The following is a 21738-nucleotide window of genomic DNA, read 5'->3' as shown; positions in this document are numbered from 1 at the left end:
ATGAAATATGGCTTTATTCAATAATCTTAGTGATAAAACTGAGGATAAAAATGTATGTCAGTATAGAACTGCAAGCATATTCTCTTTATATCTCTATCTTGTAGCTTTCTATCCCTATGCTTTAAGGAGAGGTAAAACAGGAATACAAACTAGTGAAACCACCTGGGAAGAAAACCCATAAGGAACAAAGTTACAAGGCAAACCAAAAAGCTAGGTGTTTCCCGCACCACAAGTGGGTTGTCAACAAGTCACAATGTCTGCAATGGATGAGTCAATTAAGAACAGAAAATGAAATAAACTTGTCCTCCCCAATCTCTGAGAACAGCTTTAGGTGTAGCAGGTTGTGCAAGGCTTTACATTTGGCCAAAAAAATAGACCTTTTAGGGAGTCTGTGTGTGTGTGTGTAGGTTTAAACAGGCATCTGTGAGAGTGTACATGACCAATTCTTATATTATTCTCTATTAGGTGAGGGAAGATCAGAATTTAGGCCATGCCCACCTTGAAATATTTTCCACTTTCTTCCCGAGCATTCTATATAACTGTCTGCTATGGACAGTGTCATTTTCTCACCAGCTCCAACATGTCCACCAAAAATGCTTTTATCCACAGATGAAGGCACCTCAGTTGCTTGCCTGAATCGCTGTTCTTTTTAGAGTCTGCAGTCAAGACCAGATCACTGGCACTTCACCTACTACTAAGCAAGTAGCCAGAACTCAGAAGCTAGTGTGTCTGCTGCTATGCTCTTTGAAAGTCAGACAGGCAAACAGTATCTGCTTTTCCATTTTTTCATTTTACTCATTTTATGCAGCATGTGTATGGTGAATATTTAGAGCCCAGGATGCTACCTGTAAGGCCTGAATTGTATTTTTATTTGATTTTTATTTTACTAGTGCTACAGAACTTGAATGAGAATAAGCTGTGTAATAACAACAAATTGTTTTCTAATTCTGTATTCATTTAAATCGATTGACCTCCACAAATTTCATTAGTGAAGAATATCCCTGAGAGAGAAAGAGTCAACTACATGTCTCTCAACTCAGGTTAATACTCTGGGGAAATTTAGGAAGAAACCTTACTGGTAAAGTGTGTTTGAAATACAGTTACTGTGACACAGCATATCTCATGCCATAATACTAATCTCAAAGGAATACTATTTAATATTGATATTGAAAAAAAAAAGGAAGCAACAAATACTAAAGAGTTTTATGGAGTTTCTGTGCTCCTGAAGGGGAGTTTATGTGTGGCTTTCTGGGTTTCTGTGGCAGTCTATTCCCATTGAGTGTCCCTAATCAGCCATCAGCAGCGTTAGAAAACTTCTAGAGAGCAAATCCTTTGCCAAATTTTATCTCGGACTTTGGGTCATGAATCAGAACGTCAAAACACACACAGAGCTACGGAAGATAATGCTGAATGAAGTGTTAAGAGAAATTACTGTTTTACTTTTGCTGCCAAAAAAGTCAAGAGTGTTTTAGGAGCATATATGCATAGAGACACTTGGTAATAAAATAAGGTGTCGTATTTATAAAAGTGTCCCATTCCTCAGCAGGAGAAATCCTGCTCGAAGTAGACAAATAACAACTAACTTGTGTATGTGTCTATATGTTCTTGTAAAATGTATTGTCATAAATTCAACAAGAGAAAGTTATTCAAACCTAGATATTTTTCAGAACTTATAAATACAGAAAAACATAATGCTGTATTAGTCATCATTACTTGTCCTCTGAGCATCCCACAATTAAATTTATGTTTGGAAGTGAAGAAAGTGCTGTCTGCCAGACAAAAGACATGAAAGCTAATCTTGGTAATAGCAAAAATAATTATAATAAATAGACATATTCTGTATGTTGAGTCACTGGTGAGTACAATCCCACAAATGAGCTCTTCCTGTAAGTCTGCTAACTGCTGGGTATTAAGTACTACTGTTTATCTACCAGCAAGTCCCACAGTCTGGTTTAGTGATTTATTTCTGTCAGTAAAATTTCAAATAGCTTCCAGTCAAAAGCAGATTACCCACAACTATGCAATGTAATATGTTACAGCAGATTTGCAATGTATGTCCTTTGTATGCCATGTAATATATTAATAGTATCAGAGTTGTGATATTGCTGCTTATTTGTACATAATTGTTTGGACTACAAGCCCTTAACATGTGAGTGTAGAAATATCTTGGGGCTCACTAATATTTATGGTGTAAGTATTTCATGTACTTTTTTCATAATGCTGCGTGCATGAATAATATTAAAAGGATTTGATTTATGAAAGAAGTTTAATATATAGTAAGCATAACTCAGTAGGCTTAATTTAAAAAGCATCAAATGGTGTTTTTTACCTGATGATGCCCACAAATCTTAATTCCTAAATTATCATCCTCTTAGCTGAGTTTATCTGCACCCATGATGCTGGAGCTACATTTCAGAATTGGATATATAATTCCTGAGTTTTGATAAGGAAGTGATTATATTATCAGAGATAGTTTTTTGTTACCTCAGAAAAGCAATCTTGTGTAGTATTGATTGACTTTCCACATGGTTAACTGAATAGTCAAGTGGACAAATATCTGCATGGCAATGAAGATTTATTTTGACATTAATTCTCTATCCCATTTATAGGTTTTAAGATTTTTAATGTGGCAGATCTGCTATTCAACATATTGCCCTTCTTCCACTCTTTTGAACCTTTAATATAAAATAAGAACCTTGGAACAAAAAATTTTGGGATTTGACAGTGATGGAGAGCTGTTCAGCAGCAGTCTGATCTTGGCAACATCTACCTGTACAAGCAAATTTGCAAATTGGTGTCACTTTTCTGTATCTTGATATGTAAGATTTGGAGTCAATCTGTATATCCTGAATTCTGTACTGTAATGAACTATATATGTTCTGCTATCACACTTTGTAATTCTGATGATACTATTCGTAATAATGATGAACACCAGCTCATTATAAACCGGTACTTTTTTGCGAGCAAAATTCACTGCGAAATTGTGGGTGTATGTAAGATACCAGAATCTGTCTGGTGTCTATGTTAAGTGTTACTCTGCAAAATCTGCAGCCCTTGATATATAGGCAGGTAGTTCTACACATGCAGTGTCAGCTCTAGGAAGAGTTTACCCCAGTGTATAGTAACCCCACCACTAACTACTTAAATAAACATGGACTTCAGGGATTCATACCACTCTTGATTGAAACAGTATTGAGGAGTGGAAGCTGCTTGAAATCTCTTAGAACTTTTGTAATTGCAAAATTACTCTCATCTGTTAGTAAGTTTGAATAAAAAGTGTTTGGGACTGCTAGGGTTTGAGTTCAAAGAATAACTGTGGTTTGCCAAGGCAAGAAGTACGTAATTAAAGCAATGTCTAGAGACACACTGAAAGCTTCAAAATGGGACAACTTTAAGGCTAACATTTTCTAGACTGGAGAGGAAAGAAAGTGAAAATAACACAAGAATATATTAAGGCATGTCTTACTGAATCTCTTAACAGGTCCTGAGAGTTGTATTGTAACTGCAATTATTATCAGAAAACTGACTGTAAGAGTTATTTTCTGACATTTTCAGTGTATTATGTGGCTGCGAGTTGCCACACCAAACTTGCTCAATTCACAAGTCAAAACAAGACTTTATTATAAGGCTAACAGTGCAACCACAGTCTATTGTCTGAAAGCTGGCCACTGCTATTGCTTCATACACCACTGCCAAGAGGGATACTTTGGACTTCGGGCTTCTCTTGCAGTTCTTTTGGTGAACTGTGAAGCAAAACAGAATTTGCTTTGTAGTTCTGAAATATATTGAGTCATTGGTGTTAATAGTAATGACTACTTTTGTCTCAGAGTTTGAGAGATGTGACTTCAAAGCCACATGCTGTAGAAGTAGACGCGTAGAGTAACCAGGTGCCATTTCTATAGGATATTTTTCACCTTAAATGTATGTTAAGGTTTATGTATTAGGTTTAGTATGTACTAAGTATTCAGTATTGATGATAGATATTGAGATGTTTTCACAGCACATTAGGCTTCAGATATTCTCCAATAAATTAGTTTTCCTTTACAGGTATGATCTCCTGAACTCCATTGCAGAGGGTACATGCCCATTATGAAAAACATCTTTGTTACACTACAAGGTCTGCTAGGAAATATTGTGTCAGTTATTTGGAGGTGGACACTACTGACGTCAGTCTGATTTTTCTTTTCCTTTTTTTTTTTTCCTTTGGCTTCCAGTGCTTAGTTGTGGAGCAAAATTTCCCATCTTTGAAGTAGATGATTCTACATTATGGTTGATTTGAAAGTTCAAAGAGACATTCAGTTGTACAGCTAATATCCAACCAAATTTTCATTTCTTTTAAATTCTTCAGGGCAGGAAAATTTCCATTCAAATTATTTTCTTATGTAGTTGACATTGTTTAAAGGTCGAGTAGAAATATTCTCATCGTGTGCATTATTTTCATGGTTGATGCAGGGGTATAGTTAGAGGTCAGGGCTGAGTCAGCCCAGTGCCTTGCCGTTGCCATCAGAAGTGGCACCATCTGCCTGTCCCTCCTTCCCACCTCCCCTTTCCTCTCCCAAACCATGCCTTACTCAGGCTGGGACGCGCCCTACCCTCTGCTGACTCCTGTGCTCATCTGACTGCATGGGAAACCGGAGTGACTAAAATACTTTTGCCTATTTGGCTGGGTGAGTTTTCCACACGGAGCCAGCTCCTGGTGCGCTCAGAGAAGTGCTGAAGCCCAGCAGAGGTGGCAGTGGCAGGGCCCCACGCCTGGGAGGAAGAGGAGGTGAGGAAGAAGCAGATCTTCCTATTTTAGCTACAGCCAGCTTTCACCTGACTTAGCTGTGTCGCATCTCTACACCTTATGAAATGACCTGGTTTATTTGGTTTTTTTTTCCTGATGTAAAACTACATGAACATTTAAGAAAATGACAGAGTTATGGCTTGAGTTTCTGCAGTTACTGTGCTGGGCCAGAGCTGGAGTAACCCCACTGATTTTAGGATGGTTATTCCACAGTCACAGATTTGCCAGTTGGTGACACCTGCCAAAGTAATTTATGAAAGCTGTATAACCCCAGTTTTGGAGTAACCTTAGTTAGCGTTAGCTGCAGAGTTGTTTCTGGTTTGGGTGGGGTTTTTTTAATTGATTTAGGAGATAGATTATTTATAATTCCCTATAAACGGTGGCATGTCCTTGAAAACAACTGTTTGAAAAAACTTTTTTAAAGATGTGTTTACTAATGCTTTGGATTTTATTGTCCTTAAAAAATACATATTTAAAATTTTTCAGGTGTTTATAAGTTTATAAATACTACCTGTGGACCAAAAGAATCTGAGTGAGCTTGTAATATATACTTCTAGGGTCAGTAGTGAAAAGTATATTTATATTCCTTTCAGCTAATACCATTTTCTGAGAATAATGGCAGAACTACAATCATAGAAAGATCACAATAATAAAAGGCCCTCCTCCTAGGTGAGAAAAGGTACTACCAAGGATGAAGTAGATTTTATTCAGGGAATGAATTTGCCCTTCATGTTTTGAGGGTTGAAAACTGTGCATATGAGTTGTTGTAAAATGTGTAAATGTTCAAATAAAATTAGTTATGTGGACTTGATCTAATGCAGGCTTTTGGTTTTGGTGATGAATATTCCTTTCTTATTTTAATGTTCTCTAACAAAAATAGGTATTTAAAATATATTGTTAAAGATTTTATTTTATTTTTATGATCCTAATTGCCCTGAAAAAGTCCATCAACCTAAAAACTGTGTTTTAAAATCAAGTCTGTTGAAGGCATTTGACACAGGACACCTCTCTATACATAATTTTTCTGTTTTCACAGCAGCATATTTACAGGCAAAGTTGTTAAAAGATTTTACATTTATAGCTGTGTATTTGCTTCACAGGCCCTGGGAGGGCCAGGGGAAACGGCTGGGGATGGTGACTCAAGAGAAGCTTTTGGAATACTCTGGCTCCTTTATCAATTAGAAATAGACACATGAAAAAAGCCAAATTAATTCTGTGACTACTCCTTTTAGAGGCAGAAGTTTTATCCTTTAATTGATCTACATTTAGGCTACATGTTCTTCTCTTATCTAAAACTCTCTGTGGTAATTGTAGATTTCTTCTAAACCACAAACAAAAGTGAGCACTATTTCCTTCCCTAAGCAAGCACTCTTCAGAGAAGCATAAATATTAAAGGAATCAAAATTATTTAGCATAATATTTGAAGAAAAAAAATATATAATAAACCACTGCTGTGACATCATTTTCAGAGAATTCTACATCATCCCAAGGAAGTACCTTTGCTAAGACATTTGATGAAGGTTTTTGCTTATATTTTTTAGTCAACTCAGTCACCCACATCTCCACAGATATACTCAGTGTCTAATTCTCTATGGATGCTTTCATTGCTGCTTTGTAGCATATAAAATCCAGTTTTATGTTAAGTAGGTGGGTTGCTGATTTGCCAGCATGCCGTTCTGGATTGGGCATTTATGAATTGTTTTTAAGCACCAAAGCAGACAATGAAAGCTTTATATCAATTCCCCAATTAGCAGTAATCATTCTTGTTAAATTTTGGTAAAGAGCTGTAGTATGCAATGAATGTAAAGTATTCATTCCTGGGCTGTTTCTTCCCCCCCCCCCGAATTTCTACGTTTTGTCAAATAGTCTTATGCTGCTTGTTATTTCTGTTCATATTGCAGATTGAGAATGTTGATGTCTGCCTTAGCTTTCTGGCAGCCAGAGGCGTAAATGTCCAAGGTCTTTCTGCAGAAGGTAAGAGAAACAATTAATTGGAACAAATAATAGGTTTTTTTTCTAAAAACTAATTTTCTTAATACAAATTATTTGCACCTAAATACCAAACTCCAGCTGTCCTGAACAGCATGCAAATATGAATTAGTGATAGTGAGGGAGAGAGTTTCCTTTTCATTTTCCCTTGAAATTGAACCAAAAAATTAAATGTTTGTGAAGCTTGAGACAAAGTTTTAACATAATATTTTTTCAATAGTATTAATCTTTTCATGTTATCTCTACAATATTAGATAGGTACACGGTTTCCCAAGCTTTTAAACTTGTTTATATAAGGAATTCAAAGCAACAAAAATGAATATGAGAATCTTTCTCAGTTAAGTAAACCCAGGGAAGATTATTTGTTTAAGCAAATTTCTTATTAGTAGTAATGCTGTCATGATGAGTCTGAAAATTATTGTAGTCTTCTGATGTCATGTATTAAGTGAAAGAGTGAATGGTCTTACTGCTTATAGGCCCTTCTGCTGTATTAGTCACCTCAAGTGATTGCATAATACGACTACAACTAAGTTAACAAATATATTAAATCAAAACCACTAAAATACTAGTTGTCTCAATTGGTATGTAATATTTTCCTTATTAGTGTAAAATTAAGTCAGGTGGATACTTTATCTTGTAAATTAATAAAATGTACGTAAGCATTTGTCCCACAACAAATTAAGGAGTTCTGCAAAGTGCTGTGCACTTTCAAAATCCCTCTGACTTCCACGGCAGCTGAAGGCAATAGGTATTAACAAGGTGCAACCCTATATTAATATTTTCCTTGTAGCACAACTGGAAGTTAGAAGGAAAAATACATTGGTCATTTCAGTTGAATTTTAGGAGGCACACAGAGAAAAAATTATGAATGGTAACCACTGTTTTATTTTAAAATTAACTCAGAGTTGTTATCGTCTTTCACCATTTCCACCTTTCTAGTACCTTAGCAGAAATGTAAAATGGCCATGATATGTACTATCTACTCACTTTGATTGTCTACTTATGGAAAGCTCCTTAAATCATTTAAAAGAGCCTCTGTATATACTGTAGATATGTTGATGCATGAGAACGCTGAACATTTACGTGTTACGTTGATCTTAAAGCTGTTTAGAACTTGAATTTTTTAGTGCAGCCTGTTTTTACTTGCACATGAAATAAAAATTGAATATGTGAATAGCATGAATATATTTAATGAGAATACTCTTCATTGTTTAATACCATGACACAGTGCTTGACTCTTTTTTTCTGTACTTTGTTGAACCAAAATGTGAGTGCATTCTGTAATACATTACTTCATTCATACCTTTGTTTTGTTTTGGAAAATTATTTTTGATAGGATATAACTTCAATTGCATAGCATTAAGTTCAAATACTACGAAAAGCAATAATACATAGTGTTAAATGCAAGGACTATTTCTTAAAATTTTCATTAGCCTTTAAAACAGAATTTTAATAAGACAGAGCTTATCTGCCTTATCTGAAGTAAGATTAAAACCAGTTTTGCTGCTTTGCAGTGGTCATGAAACTGGGGTAAATCCACTAACATCTTTGTAATGATATTAGTTCACAGAAATGTGATTCCCTTAAATATACCATTTTTTTTAGCATGTACAATCCTGGATATTACGATTTCTCTTAAGGAGAAGAAATTTAGAAAAACATTTTTTTTTTTTTTTCATGAAATGGTTGAGTTACCTTTATAGTGTTTTGTAAGCACATTTATGTTTAAAATTAATTATATTTAGAAACCATAAGTCTGTTTCTTCTAATAGGTTTGTAATAGGCTTGTAAATCTGTCTTATTACTACTGGGTCATTTATTCATGACTAGAAAGTTTCTGGAACAGTAAACCATGAGCTTAGCAAGGATGAAGATTTCACAACCAGTTTCCCACCTCATTTTGACAATTGAACAAGGAGGTCTGGAACGAAAGTGATTTTCAGATCTTGACTGCAGAATCTCTGCTGGAGAACCCAAATGATATATACAGCAATTGCTACAAAGAAAAACACTCCCCTCCTCTTCCCTGCAAATGTTTAGTACATATTAGAAGTTTATAAACTTTGTTTATAAATTCTTGTTTAAAATTACCTAAGAAAAGCTGAGTACTTACAGCTCAGTATTTAGATTTGCTGGGAAGGCAGAAAGATTGCAGTGTGGCTACAGGCCTAATGAAAACCTTTCACAAGAAGCTCAGTGCCAAAGAAAATTAATAATGAGGTTATGAACACACCTAAGTGCTGCATATAATTTCATTACAGCCTCCTGAGGCTTCTTTTTCAACACAGAGATCCTTTATGAAGAAAGAATAACATTATCATTTTAAAACCTTCATCTCAGGTGGGGGAAAGACTAAAAAAGGAATGGGAGACATGAGGATGCTATTGTGGCTTACCAGAATTTCATATGGGTCTCTATTTTAGCCTCATGTGAAAGCTGTAGTTTTGGAGTCTTCATTAATAAGTAATAGCAGTGTGAAACAGAAACCTAGAAAATCATGTAGTTGGAAGGCTCAGAGATGTAATCATTAACCTTATGGTCACCTATTTTAATAGGTATTTTCCATTGATCTCCTTCTGTCATGTTACTTGCAAATTCTTGTGTATGGATATAGAATCATCCACAAGACTGCTACCATCTCCTCCTTCTGATTTTTCTAGAAGTCACTGTTTACTCCCTGTGTGCACAGAATTTGCCCCAAAAGCAAGAATAGTAATTTAAAGCTGTGAAGTAGAAGGGAAGTGTACCTAAGGCCAGAAAGAATTCAGATTTTTCTGAATGCCCCTCTGCTTACTGAGAATATTTGTACTGCATTGAGGCAGGAGTGTTCATTTCAGTTTACGTATATTATTTAAGGTTTGGTGTACTTTTCTATATGACCATGCAGATATGACTCATCATGATGACATTATGGAGATACGTATTTATTGCAACAATGACATTTAAATAAGCAAAGATTATAACAAACCATAAAGTAGCAGTGATACCTAACATGTCCCTGATATTAGAGATAAATGAAGAGATGAGTCATAAATATGTATAGCTATAGGTCTGTACAGAGGTGTTTTAGTATAAAACTGTTACAAAAGTGAAGCCTAAAACCACAGTATTTTCACTTCTTTTTCTTTTTTTTTTTTTTTAATAGAAATAAGGAATGGAAATTTGAAAGCCATTTTAGGGCTGTTTTTCAGTTTGTCTCGGTACAAACAGCAGCAACATCATCAGCAACAGTACTACCAGTCTTTGGTGGAGCTACAACAGCAAGTCCCTTCACCTCCAGCGGAAATCAGCCAGTCTAAAACACACCAAGATATGCAGTCGAGGTAGGTTTAAAAAGTTAATTTTCTCAGATGTAAAAGCTTTTTATTTGTCTGTTCAAAAAAAGACAGTGTTTTGTGAAAAAAAAATGAGGCCACTTTAAGACTTAAGACTGGCTTTTTCTTTTTTTCAAGCTATTTTTCCATTGGATGTAGCAAAACAATATCGTAAGTGTTTGGTATTAAGCTTGCATTTCTTGGGAGTAAAGCTAGAGTGAGAACAGAGAACATTCCCAGTTAAATTTAGTTCAAATTATAATTAATTTTAAAGCATTCTTTTACTTTATTATTGATTCAACTGTCCTTTGCACATTAAGAAACTACTAGTACACCCCGAGGTTAGTGTACTGGTTATTTTCATGTTTTCCTCACATACCCAGTTCCGCATCTAAATGAACAATTTCAAATTACTAGAAAAATACATGGGGAAAAGGCACAATTAATACCTTCATTTGTTATAAACTGCTTTCATCCCTACATATTCTGCTTCTGAGTGCTTAATTCTATTAGAATGTTTTTTGAAAGGAAGAAGAAATGGCCTTAATCTAGTTTTTTTAAGTGGTCAGTTTATGATTTAGTTTTAGGAAAGCAAAGCACTCAGCAGAATCCGTAATTGCTGAATTACATTGCTTTCAGACTGAAGCTGAAAACATATTTTGAGAAGGTAGTTGCTCACTGGCCATGACAAAAGAATCAGTTTTAAACACAAATATCTGTTTAAATGGAAAGAGAATTAGTAACTTATACTTTATTAAGGAAGTTAAAGAATAGCCATTCACATGTAGGACTATGTAAAGTATAGTTTAATGAAGAGCTTTGTATATTGCTGTGTTGGGTTTAATACTTGTTTGGTATATTATTTACTTGTTTAAAAATTTTTGCGTTTTTACTGAACAATTGAATGTCTAGAATGTGATAAGTCAATGATCTAGGATGGATTTAGAGTGTCAGATTACAATAATGAAATTTTCGATCTTGACTGCATTCGTATCTAAATTACACTTTCATGTTTATAATAAACGTATTTCTTCTTCAGTTGATAAAACTTTTCACACTTCAGCCTATTATAAATCTGTCTTAAAACTAGGAATGTTGTAAAAATATGTTTATAAGAAAATGTTGCCGGTGGGATTTTAGTTACCTCATTTGATATAAAAATTAAGATACACTTGTGTTTCACTGGGCATTACAACATGAAATGCATTTTTTTTCTCTGCTAATGAAAATTAATGTCTTTGAATACTTTCTCTGTGAAGTTTACTGTTAACATGTAATCTAGGGAATTATGGTGTGATCCTAGAAAGATCTGGCCACTATCAATATTTTCTGAAGTTGAATTTCTGCTTTCTGAAGGATATTTAATACTGCATAAGAGGCAATAACATCTTGTTACTCAGAAAGTAATTGTTTTTACTATCATAGGGAGACATTTTGAATATAGGTCTGCAAGTGTTCACCACTTTAATTGGTGGAATTAAGGACTTAGCCAGCTTTATGTAAATACTTTGGTTATTGGGTTTTGTTTGTAATTTAGTAAAAGAACTGAAACATTTCCTGCTTTTCTAATTTACCCATGGTGAATTTTAATAAAAAGTAGTTTCCGTGTTCCTTTATACATCACCACTATTGCAAGGAATTCTGTTCGTCCAAAAAGCTTGGAGCAAAGCAGTTGTTTACTATTTGGAAGGCAGCGATTGCACACTAGTCCTTTGTCTGCTCAGGAATGGTAGGCAAAGAGGGGATGAAGTTTTTATAAAGCTTTCTTTTCATTATAGTTCCCCAAGGTCTCATGGTCCTTCAGCGCCTTTTTATCCCCTTCTACTTTGCTATGTTTAAATATACTTCATTAGGAGGGAAGGCAATCATTCCATGTCCAGAACCCCAGCATTCATGCCTTCGTAAAGAGACATCTATGGCTGGTTTAACAAAATTTCTACTTCCATCAGTGTGCTTTAGACCTTCTACTTTAATGCTGGAATTTAAAATCATTTTGTTCTTTGATTAAATTTCTATCCATAGCTATGTTTCAGCTGCAAAATGTTTCTGTGTAAAAATTCATTACACCAAGGTTGATATCATCTTCCTTATTTCCTATCTGTAAACTGAAAGCAAGATTTTTTCTGTTTGTTTTCCCACACAGAAGTTGAATGTTTGTCACCAGAAACATGTGTACTGCCAGAGAGACTATGATTTTCTCTATCCATACCTTTTTCAGTAAAGCCTTTAGGATAAAGAAAGGTCCCCACTTCTAAAATCTTTCTTCTGTAACAAAGTTTTCTATCTTCTGCTACAAATATGTTTACTATTCTGAGCTGCTAGCAAAACAAGGAGCTCCAGGACTTACAAAGAGAAATACAGATTTTTTTTTAATACTAATTTGCTTTTTCATTTCACTGGTTTGAAGTAATATTAAGAAGTTAGCATAAAATAATATGTCCCCTTCTAAGAAAATTACTGCATTTGAAAAACAGGCTTTCCACAAATAGATAGACATATACAAGTAAACATTAATATGAACTCTCTGTCATAGACGTAGAAACCCTTCTTTCATAGCAGTCATTTAATTAAATTTTTTTCCCAATCAAAACAAATATTTTGGAAAATAATTCAAAATTATTCCTAAACCAGCTTTTTAGTTTGAAGCTGTTAATGCGTAAATAAAAGCTTCTGTTTAGAAAGAAGCCCAAATATAAAATTAAAAAAGAAAAAATGCCTTTGATGGGATTCATCTTGCCTCTCACCTGCCTTTTGCTATCTGAAATATGGACAGGTAGCTTACGTGACTCCCAGACCAATTTCTATTATATGATTGTTTACATGGCAACTGTATGTCAGCATTAATTACACAAGGAACCAACATGACTGACCGATTTACAGGGCAGGAGTTAATGATTTAGAAGGTCCTAAGGAACTCATATGGCTGCTCCATGCGACACTTGAGACCTTTAGGTATTTTTGGCAAGAAGTAGTTTCATACAGATACTTAAACCTTCCTCTTTCGTTGAACAAAGAGTACTGAAAAGTGATAAAATCTAAGGTTTGTGATAATGTCACTTTCTTCACCTTTTCCATGTGAAATTATTAACTCAATAGATTATCTAACTGCTATCAATAATAATTTTACTGTTTTTCAAAAGTAGTGGTGGTAAAATGAGCTATTTTATCCTTTCATAGTGGATGCTAATCTTTAAAGGAATTTATTGTTACACATTTATTGCGTAGCTATGCCTCTCTGTTAGCCTGGTGCAGCTCTGAATATGTTTTTAAAAGCTTAATACTTTCTGTTTTCTAACATATTATACTGTGAAAGGGTTGGTATGTAGAAACCTTAAGGCAGCAAATTACTCATGGTGTATATGTTGGAAAAATTATTTGCCAAACATACATAACAGATTATTTTCCATTAGTTTGGTCTGTGGTCCTTTATTACCTAGAAATAGCTCTTCCAGTTTTTTGAGAGGAACAAGAAAAATTATCTTATTATTATGGCAGAAGCCAGATAATTAGTATAGTAGCGAACACCTGAATGGCACATTCATCTTTATTCAGTTATGGCAAAACTATTTGAACCTAATTTGAGTAAATTTTCAAGGGTATTGTGAAAAGTGTCTCCTTATACTTATGGGTATTTTATTTTAGTTGAAGACTCACATATTTCTACAGTGTTAGACACGTGAGAAATAAAGCTGTATTTTTGAGGCGCTGTATATATTTAAGTGTGTTTGATACGTACTTGTTTGTATGTGTGCAGACATGTAAGCAAAACCGAAATATATGCACTGAAAAAGGTGGATGCCTTTTATAGACTTTTTGCTGTTTAAAAATATTCAGTAAGCAATCACATTTCATGTTATAATTGAAATCTTTGGAACTATGTCTTAATAATTGCAGTTGCTTTAGGTTAGATTGTTCCATTGAAAAAGTTATCTTCTTTCTGGCTCGCAGCTAATGTATAGTAAGTATATTGCTTAATTTCAGGTTGACTGCCTAGGAGGTAAAAAGCCATCTCTTGTGCTTTATTAAACAAGTATGGAAAGGTGATGCACTGCACTGTTTCAGAGGGAAATACCTCTGACAAGTCATACAGAAGATGCTCAGGATACAGAAGTGGTAGTGTTCAGGCCCTGCTGAAAACCAAGCTTTGTCCTTGTATGTACAGGGCTAGTGTCTCACCCTCCTAATTTAAGAGAGTGGTCCTGCTGCTGATGATAATGATGGTACTCTTATCCTGATTTCCAGGTTATGATGTCCTCAGTAATGATCAATGTCTGTGAACGTTACTGGGTCTGAGCCAGTACCTCATCCTACCTACTTTAGTGACAACCTCAACGAGAGAGTGTTTGGGCCCTTCGTCAACAAAAGCTGAAGCAGGCACAGAAAGTTATATTAGGACTCTACAGCTTTCATGGCCGGGTAGTTTTGATTTGGTAAACAGACAGAAGCCACAGAGGAAGTTTATAATGAGAATATAATGAGACTGACAGGATTAGGTTGTGCAGGAATGGGGAATTTAGGAGGCTCATTCAGGAGGCTAGTTGTCCTTTGATGACTAGGTATTGGTGTCTCCTACAGGAGAAAACACAGACCAGGAATGTAATTAAACCGGTTTCTGGAGGAGCCGCTCTCCCCTTAGTGTAAAGTTTGCACAGGAGGATAATGAATTTTCTATGGTAGGCTCCTAACAAAGTTATCTAAAATTGGTCAGTCTGGCAATACTTGACCATTCCTAATCCCATGTAATCAGTCAGTAACCAAACACGGAATTTTGAACGTGGTACACACAGAAGGGTAACAAGATTCTGCATGTGAAAGAGTATCATTGACCTATCTAATCCTTGGGCCAACAGAAACATTTCAAATTAAATGTAAAAAGAACAAAGGAAGTTATTTTATGGTAAGTGAAATTTCATTGCAAAGAATATGCTTTATTTATGGAAGATTATAATTTCATACCACTAAGTATAAAAACTCTTAAAATTATTTAGACGATTAGTGGAAAAACTTGTGGTAAATTATAAATGGTAACCTAAGGGAAAGAATGGTTTTAGATGTGATTTTTCATTTCTTTTTATCCTAAAATTTCCTATATTCTTGTATGACTAACTGTGGGAATTGAATACTTCAAAATCTGAGGTAGGCATTTCAGTCTTTACTTATGACTTTATTGCAGCTTTGAGATTCAGTTAAAAAAAATACAGTGCTGGTGGCCTTATTTATATCTGTCAGTACAGACAGATGACAACAATGGTTACATTATATTTTTATGCTTCGTTTTGCTAGTGGATTCCATTATCACAGCAATACATCTAAACTTTCTGCAGTGATGATCTTTCAACCACCCAGATACTAAGAGAAAACACATGTGGATGAAAGAAGTTCTGTCTCATTTATGGATTAGGCAGTAACTGGTTTCAGTAAGCTGTCAGCAAAATTCCCTGAGACGGACAAACTATTTTATCACGTACAGGAATGATGAGCACAGCTTGAGGTCCAGATGGATTTTGTTAAATTTGTTATATTAAAAGAGCACCCTGGTTTTCCTAGGCGTATAAACAAAGTTAGGTAGCTGATTCCTACAGGCAGTTGCATATATAACTACTGCGAGGAACTGGGTTTCATGTTGCCTCCTGCTCAAAAGTAATAGGGAAAAAATGAAGCAATTGGACATGCAGCTTGTGCTGTGTGAAATACAGCAATGCAAATGTAGTGGTTATGATTATGAATTTAAATAGATCCATGCCACAATACTGGCAATCTGTATGCCAATCGTGGTTACGCCACTCTCGATTTAGAAAAAGGCCTTTGTTTCAGTGTTCTCAAGGTTTAAAATATAACCTTAACAGTCTACACCAAGTGCATTGGACTGACACAGACTGAAAAATTGAATGTGTACGTAGTTGTGTGTCGTCCTTGGTTAATGGAAAGGAAAGCAATGAACCAAGTCTCTTCGCTATCTTTAGCTCTTCCCATTGCTAATAATTTGATTTTAATGACGGGAAACAGGTAGGTTGTTCCTGCTTTTCCCACTACAGAATCATTATCTAGTGACTGCAAAGAAGAAAAATTAGGAAAAGGGTGATTTCTTTCCGTTCTCTGTTTTTTAGTAAGGGTCTAAGTGAACAAAGTGCTATTAATCTAATCTGATGTACTTTTATGAATCTGGGAGATAATGCAGAATGAATTGCTTAATGTGATTGCACCAGGATCTGCAGCAGCTGATCTTCAAATGGACCTTAGGGATTTAATTTTACTTTAACTGAGCTATCTTTCTATCTTGAAAATCAGCTTTGGTCCCATTTTGTTCTACTCCTCAAAGACGCAGTCATTACAGTCCTCACAGTTCCTCAAATGAAAGGAACTTCAGGAAGGATGTTCTTTCATCTTTGTTGTCCTGAAGTCCAAATACCTAAAGTATACAGTATCTCTGCATATCAATTAAATGTTAACTGTGTACCTAAGCAAATAGATGATATTTAATAATGATGAGTTGCAAAAATTAGAGATTTGTTCCTGTGATAAGCACTATATAGTTCATCAGGAAAAGTGGCTTTTCTTGGACATGCCATTTTGTTTACCTCACATAGCTGTGAAATTAATTTACACATTTGATATAACTGTCATTACACCTTCATAGCCTCCTACATATTAATATTACTCCCACAGTTTCATTAGCAATTATTTTTTCCATAAAATGCACCTTAATAGCTACATTTTGAAACAGCGTGTAAAAATGCATCACCACTATTTGAAGTTTCATAATACATACTTCTGTTTCATTTGAGAGACACAGAAATTACCATAGACAAAATGGTTACTTTTTGATGAAGGCAAATGACTAACCTTACTAATAACCTTCACACAGAAAAGGCAAAACAATGCAAGAATCTATTTGTCACATACTTCCTCCCTGTAGCCCATCTTCTCTAAGATAGGAAGATATTTAATAATGTTCCTTGAGCTTAAAATAAGGGGGCAAAAAAGGGGTTTCAAAGCAGACTTCCAGTTTCTAAAACAAATGGTCTTTTCTATAGCTATAATATAGCACCTACTAGATAGAAAATATAAAAACGTAAATTTTAAAACATTTTAGAGATTCTCAATAGCTTTTAAGATTTTTTTTCTAAACTTTTCATCTCCTATTTAACCATTTCACTAGCAACCTCTCAGAAACTGCTTATATCTTTTACCTTCTTACATAATCCTGTGGGCTGGATCCTGAAAAACTTGTCCTTTACAGGCTGGTACCTGCCCTTGTGTGTTATTTAGTATGTTCTACATTTCTTCCTCTCTGCAAAGTACCCGATGTTTGTCTGAACATTTTCTTTAGGTACCTGTGATAGGTAGTTAAACTAATTTCTCCTGGTTTTGTATTTCAGTTTTGATGCATTTTGGCCATAATTTTCACTGCTACTAATCCAGATAATGTAGAGTTTAATGGGAAGTGTTCCATTCATCCTTGTAGCATTTGAATCCAAGTTTTCATATATTTCCTTTTGAAGGAATAGAAGCTTTATAATGTAGTTCTTTTCCCTGCAGACATTCTTTGTTGCTCTACCCTCACTCTCCAAAGAGATTCATTAATTCTTCTCATTCTCATTCTCACAAATGAGATCTGATGCAGTTGTGTCCATGCATTTTTTCCTTTCCCAGGCCTGCCACCTATTTAACTCTGATGTTTTGCAAACATCTGAGGTTGCCTATAATTTTGTGTATATGGCAAATAAAATTTAAATAGATGTAAAATGCAATGGGAGCCATGTTGAATTACTGCAGTCCTATGCTTAGTTTTCTTACCTAATCTGAAGCAAAATATTCTTCCCTTATTCCTATCTATTCCTTAATATATTCCTTGATAGCAATTTGTGACTCAGTCTTTTCCTTGCATTCTTGCATTCATTTAAGTCATAGTTTTATATTTGTACTGCTACTTTCTTTGTTACTGTCAATCCTTTTTATCAACTTTTATCTCTCAGTATTTTCACAGATTGTGCAACAAATGTGATATTCTACATGTTGTTTTGCAGATGTCAGTTAATGAAATAGCATTGCACTTTGCAGCTGCTATGGAGAAGACGACTTTCTCTCTTCATTTACAAAACAAAAAATTTACAAATCCATACACTTCCAAAGAACCACAGGCAGTGCTGTTTGTGACAATTACTGCCCATGAAAAATGGATTAAGACATAGGTGAAAAAAATGAGCTTTTTTTGTCTTTAAAATTCACCACACTTACAAGAGATAAATTAGCAGCTTAGGAAAATCACTTACATATCTATTTTTGTTTTGGTCTGCTTTTTTGAAAATGCTTATGGGAACATAGCTGAAATGTTGGTAGAATCTTTTGTCATTTCTCCATATTGCGTAGCTCCTTATTATTATAGAGTCAGCAGGGAGACCAAACAAAATGCTCACAAACGTACTTTAATACCTTCAATAAAAACAGGCTTAACTATGTGATAATTATTTGACTGATGCAGGTTTACAGCAATCCCAACCATACTTCAGGATGTGCTGATGAATGTGGACTTTCTGTAAATCTGTGAAAAAGTTCAAGAGATTATGAGTGTAGATTTGAAGAAGTGACAGCCTTGGGCTTTCTGGCACCCCCCTTTTCATTCCCTCTAGAAGAAAACTTTGTTAAGTCTTATTCTGTCAAACTGTGAAATAGAATAGTGGCATACATTTCTGTGCAGATCATCTGATAGAATTTTGTTCTAGTGCAAGATCATAAAAGGTGTGGAGATAAGGTCATAAAAGGGTACGATTTGTCCCTCAGGGCCTAGCCCTTGTCCTGGCAGGATGCTGTTATTCACTTGGCCGATTTGTTAGATAAATTACTGGTTTTTAAAAGATCGCATTATTTTACGTGAGCTGCAGGTCAGGTTAAGCACGGTAGCTAAGTAGCACATTTACTACTTTGTTGATATCCCCTTTGTTTCTTTTATGTTGTGATTCATATATTCTTACATTAAATTCCACAAAATACATATACCACAAATACTGGGATCAGGGTGTGAGAGGTACGGTCACTGTGGCAGACGATTTGTTCTTATTACAAGTCACCGTGTTCTGTAAAAACATAAATGTTGCTGCAAAACTAGGTTATCTATGTTTTGGTTTATGAGCTGAGAACAACAGGAAAACATTGAAAACATAATTTTACTTGTACCTCCAAGCCTGCATCAGCTGGAGACAGACTTCTTGTATAGGATGCCAGAAGTTCAAAGAGCGGAAAGGAGAAATGTCCACCTAATACAGAACAGATGACATGGTATGAACTAGAACTGCCTGAGCCATAGACATTTCCTCCCGAAAATGTAAAATGAATGTGCGTTTCTGTGTTAGGTGTATATATATTAAAACTGTACATCTATAAAATATAAAATATAGATATCTCTATAAAAGGCACAGACATATACATATAAAACATTTATTTATTTATCTATAAATAAATACATTATTATATATATGTAGATATATACATGTATGTAGATATAAACATATACTAATTTAGCAGGACTGGGCTAAAAAGGGAAATAAATGTCTGAAAAATATAATTCATGGAAAATTTCAGGTTTTTTGGTTTCCTTCTTAGTGTTCCTTGGCTTTCCATTTGAGGAATCAGGGATCTTTTGCCCACCCAGACTGTTTGGTATGGTGAGGAACCTGGAAACCTTTGTTTCCTGTGGCATCTCTCCAGGCACACTTGGGATTTGGAGTCAGGTGAACCTTAGAATATTATCTCTCATGCTTTTTACCAGGCAGGCTGATGAGAATTATACAGTCAAGGAGCTTGTTTTAGAAAAAAAATAAAAAGAAAAAAAGAAGAAAAAAGGTGTACAGCACAATCAAGACCTTCTGGGGAAATTTTTACATTGAATTTTTTTAAACTACATTTTATCAGGGAATCATTCTAATAGAAAAATCCTGAAGAGTTCTGGAGTGCAGTCACCCTGGTGATACAAATGTACTTTATAAGATCAACAGCTATTAAAATTCAAATATGCCAGTAAGGTAGAAAGACTTTGATTGCATACTACAAACAACTTTGCCTTTCATCTAATTTTAACAGATCACATAGCTAGCATTTTAGAACCACCATGTGACTCTTAACATTATGGGAAAGTGGCAGTCTGATGTAACATGATCCTTTTGAACTTTCTAAAAGAGAGTTAATAAAAAGTAGATGATATTCAGGGTGACACTGCATGGGTTACTTTTTGAAGAAGGAGGTTAAAATATTTTCAGCTTGATTCATGCTCTGTATCCAGGTTTAAAGGAGCTCCATCCTTCAGATTTATGTGGTGTACACACTTTCAAGGAGCTGCTTCTTTCTTGATATACCACACTAGCTGTATAGATATATATAGAGATATAGACATAGATATAGATATAAAGACAGACTTTCTGGCAGTTTAGTCTCCAGTGTTGAGCAGTCACTTGTCTTCCCTCTGCATCATCTTTGTTCTTATTTTCCCATTTCAGTTGAATATTTAACTTCATTTTCAGTGGGAGGGCATTTAAGAACCTCTAGTATTGTAGCTTATGTTGACTTCCTAGGTTCCCCTACAACTTTTAGGACCATTTCTTAAACCCTTTCATCCTGCCTGCAACTGCATCCCCTCGATCAGTTCCCCATCTTGGTGGAGCATGGTTCACAGCTCCCCAGTGCAACTGACTGTGCTGCACAGCCACGTGGTGTAGCGCCGAGTCCTGGTTCCTGCAACCAGCATGACTGTAGTACAGCCGTGGTGTTCCCCATCAGCACCTCAGGGTCAGTACAATCTCTAACATCTCTGTACCTTCCTTCTCAATACTACCCCAGCTACCTCTGCGCTGAACTGCCTTTGTGGGCAGTCTCAGGATGCTTATTCCACTTTCTCACATCATTTAACCAAGGGATCAACAACAGAAATTACCCACTGTCACTGTTTCATATCTGCTGTGTTGACTAGTGTTTCCCTGGTTTGTGAGAAAATTTTGGGGCTTGATTTCCACCTGGAAGCCAATTTGCAGAGTCCAGATGATTTCTAAGGATTTGGGATCAGGTGTGTGTGTGCCATCTTACCTGCTCTGAATAGAATTTGCTTAATCAGGAGTAGCTGCCTTCTCTTGCCCTGTGCGTTAGGTGGAAGAGGAAAGCTAAGCATGATGCCTGGTCCTGGCCCAGGTCCAGTGCTGCAACTGCCCCCAGCATTGCAATGCTGGGTTTGTAGCTGCAGGAGCAGCGGGGTGTCCTGCAGGCTCTGCAGTCAGGGATGGTCTCCTCTGTCGTTTTTATGTCCCCTTCATGCCAGTGTACTGTGGCTGGGCTTTGCAGGTGACTGCTGTGGCTCCTCTGAGGAGTTGAAGCTGTGACTATATCGGGGAAGACTGCTGGTAGGACTGTTATGGGTCTTGGGAGCAGACAGCTGAGAACCAGAGGCTTTCAAAATCTCCCTTTCCATCCCTCTGACAAATAAATCTTTCCTTGTCCTAAATGCTGTAGCGTTAAGCTTGTATTGTCACGTTTGTTAATATGCATTTGCTGCCTTATTGCAGGGACATATTTATTATACATCTGTAAGCATAAAAAATAACTGTTTTAAGCAAAACGGATTTATTTTCCTGGCTGCCAGATGGTACCCAAAGACTGGTAGGACGA

At 35.6% G+C, this 21738-nt stretch overlaps 1 protein-coding gene across 5 annotated transcripts in view; it reads left to right on the top strand.

The window, feature by feature from the left end:
- The window catches only part of NAV3 (neuron navigator 3), a 409880-nt gene that overhangs the window by 240189 nt on the left and 147953 nt on the right, over positions 1 to 21738 (top strand). For all 5 annotated transcript variants that reach the window (XM_075080754.1, XM_075080751.1, XM_075080753.1 and 2 more), the window contains exons 4-5: positions 6688 to 6760; positions 9921 to 10098. In XM_075080754.1, the coding sequence (XP_074936855.1) occupies positions 6688 to 6760; positions 9921 to 10098 (251 nt within the window). The remainder of the gene's footprint in view (positions 1 to 6687; positions 6761 to 9920; positions 10099 to 21738) is intronic.

Source organism: Phalacrocorax aristotelis, chromosome 1 (assembly GCF_949628215.1).
Source record: "Phalacrocorax aristotelis chromosome 1, bGulAri2.1, whole genome shotgun sequence".
Lineage (NCBI taxonomy): Eukaryota > Metazoa > Chordata > Aves > Suliformes > Phalacrocoracidae > Phalacrocorax > Phalacrocorax aristotelis.
Note: the sequence above shows the minus strand (reverse complement) of the source record. Positions and strands in the feature narration are given on the sequence as shown.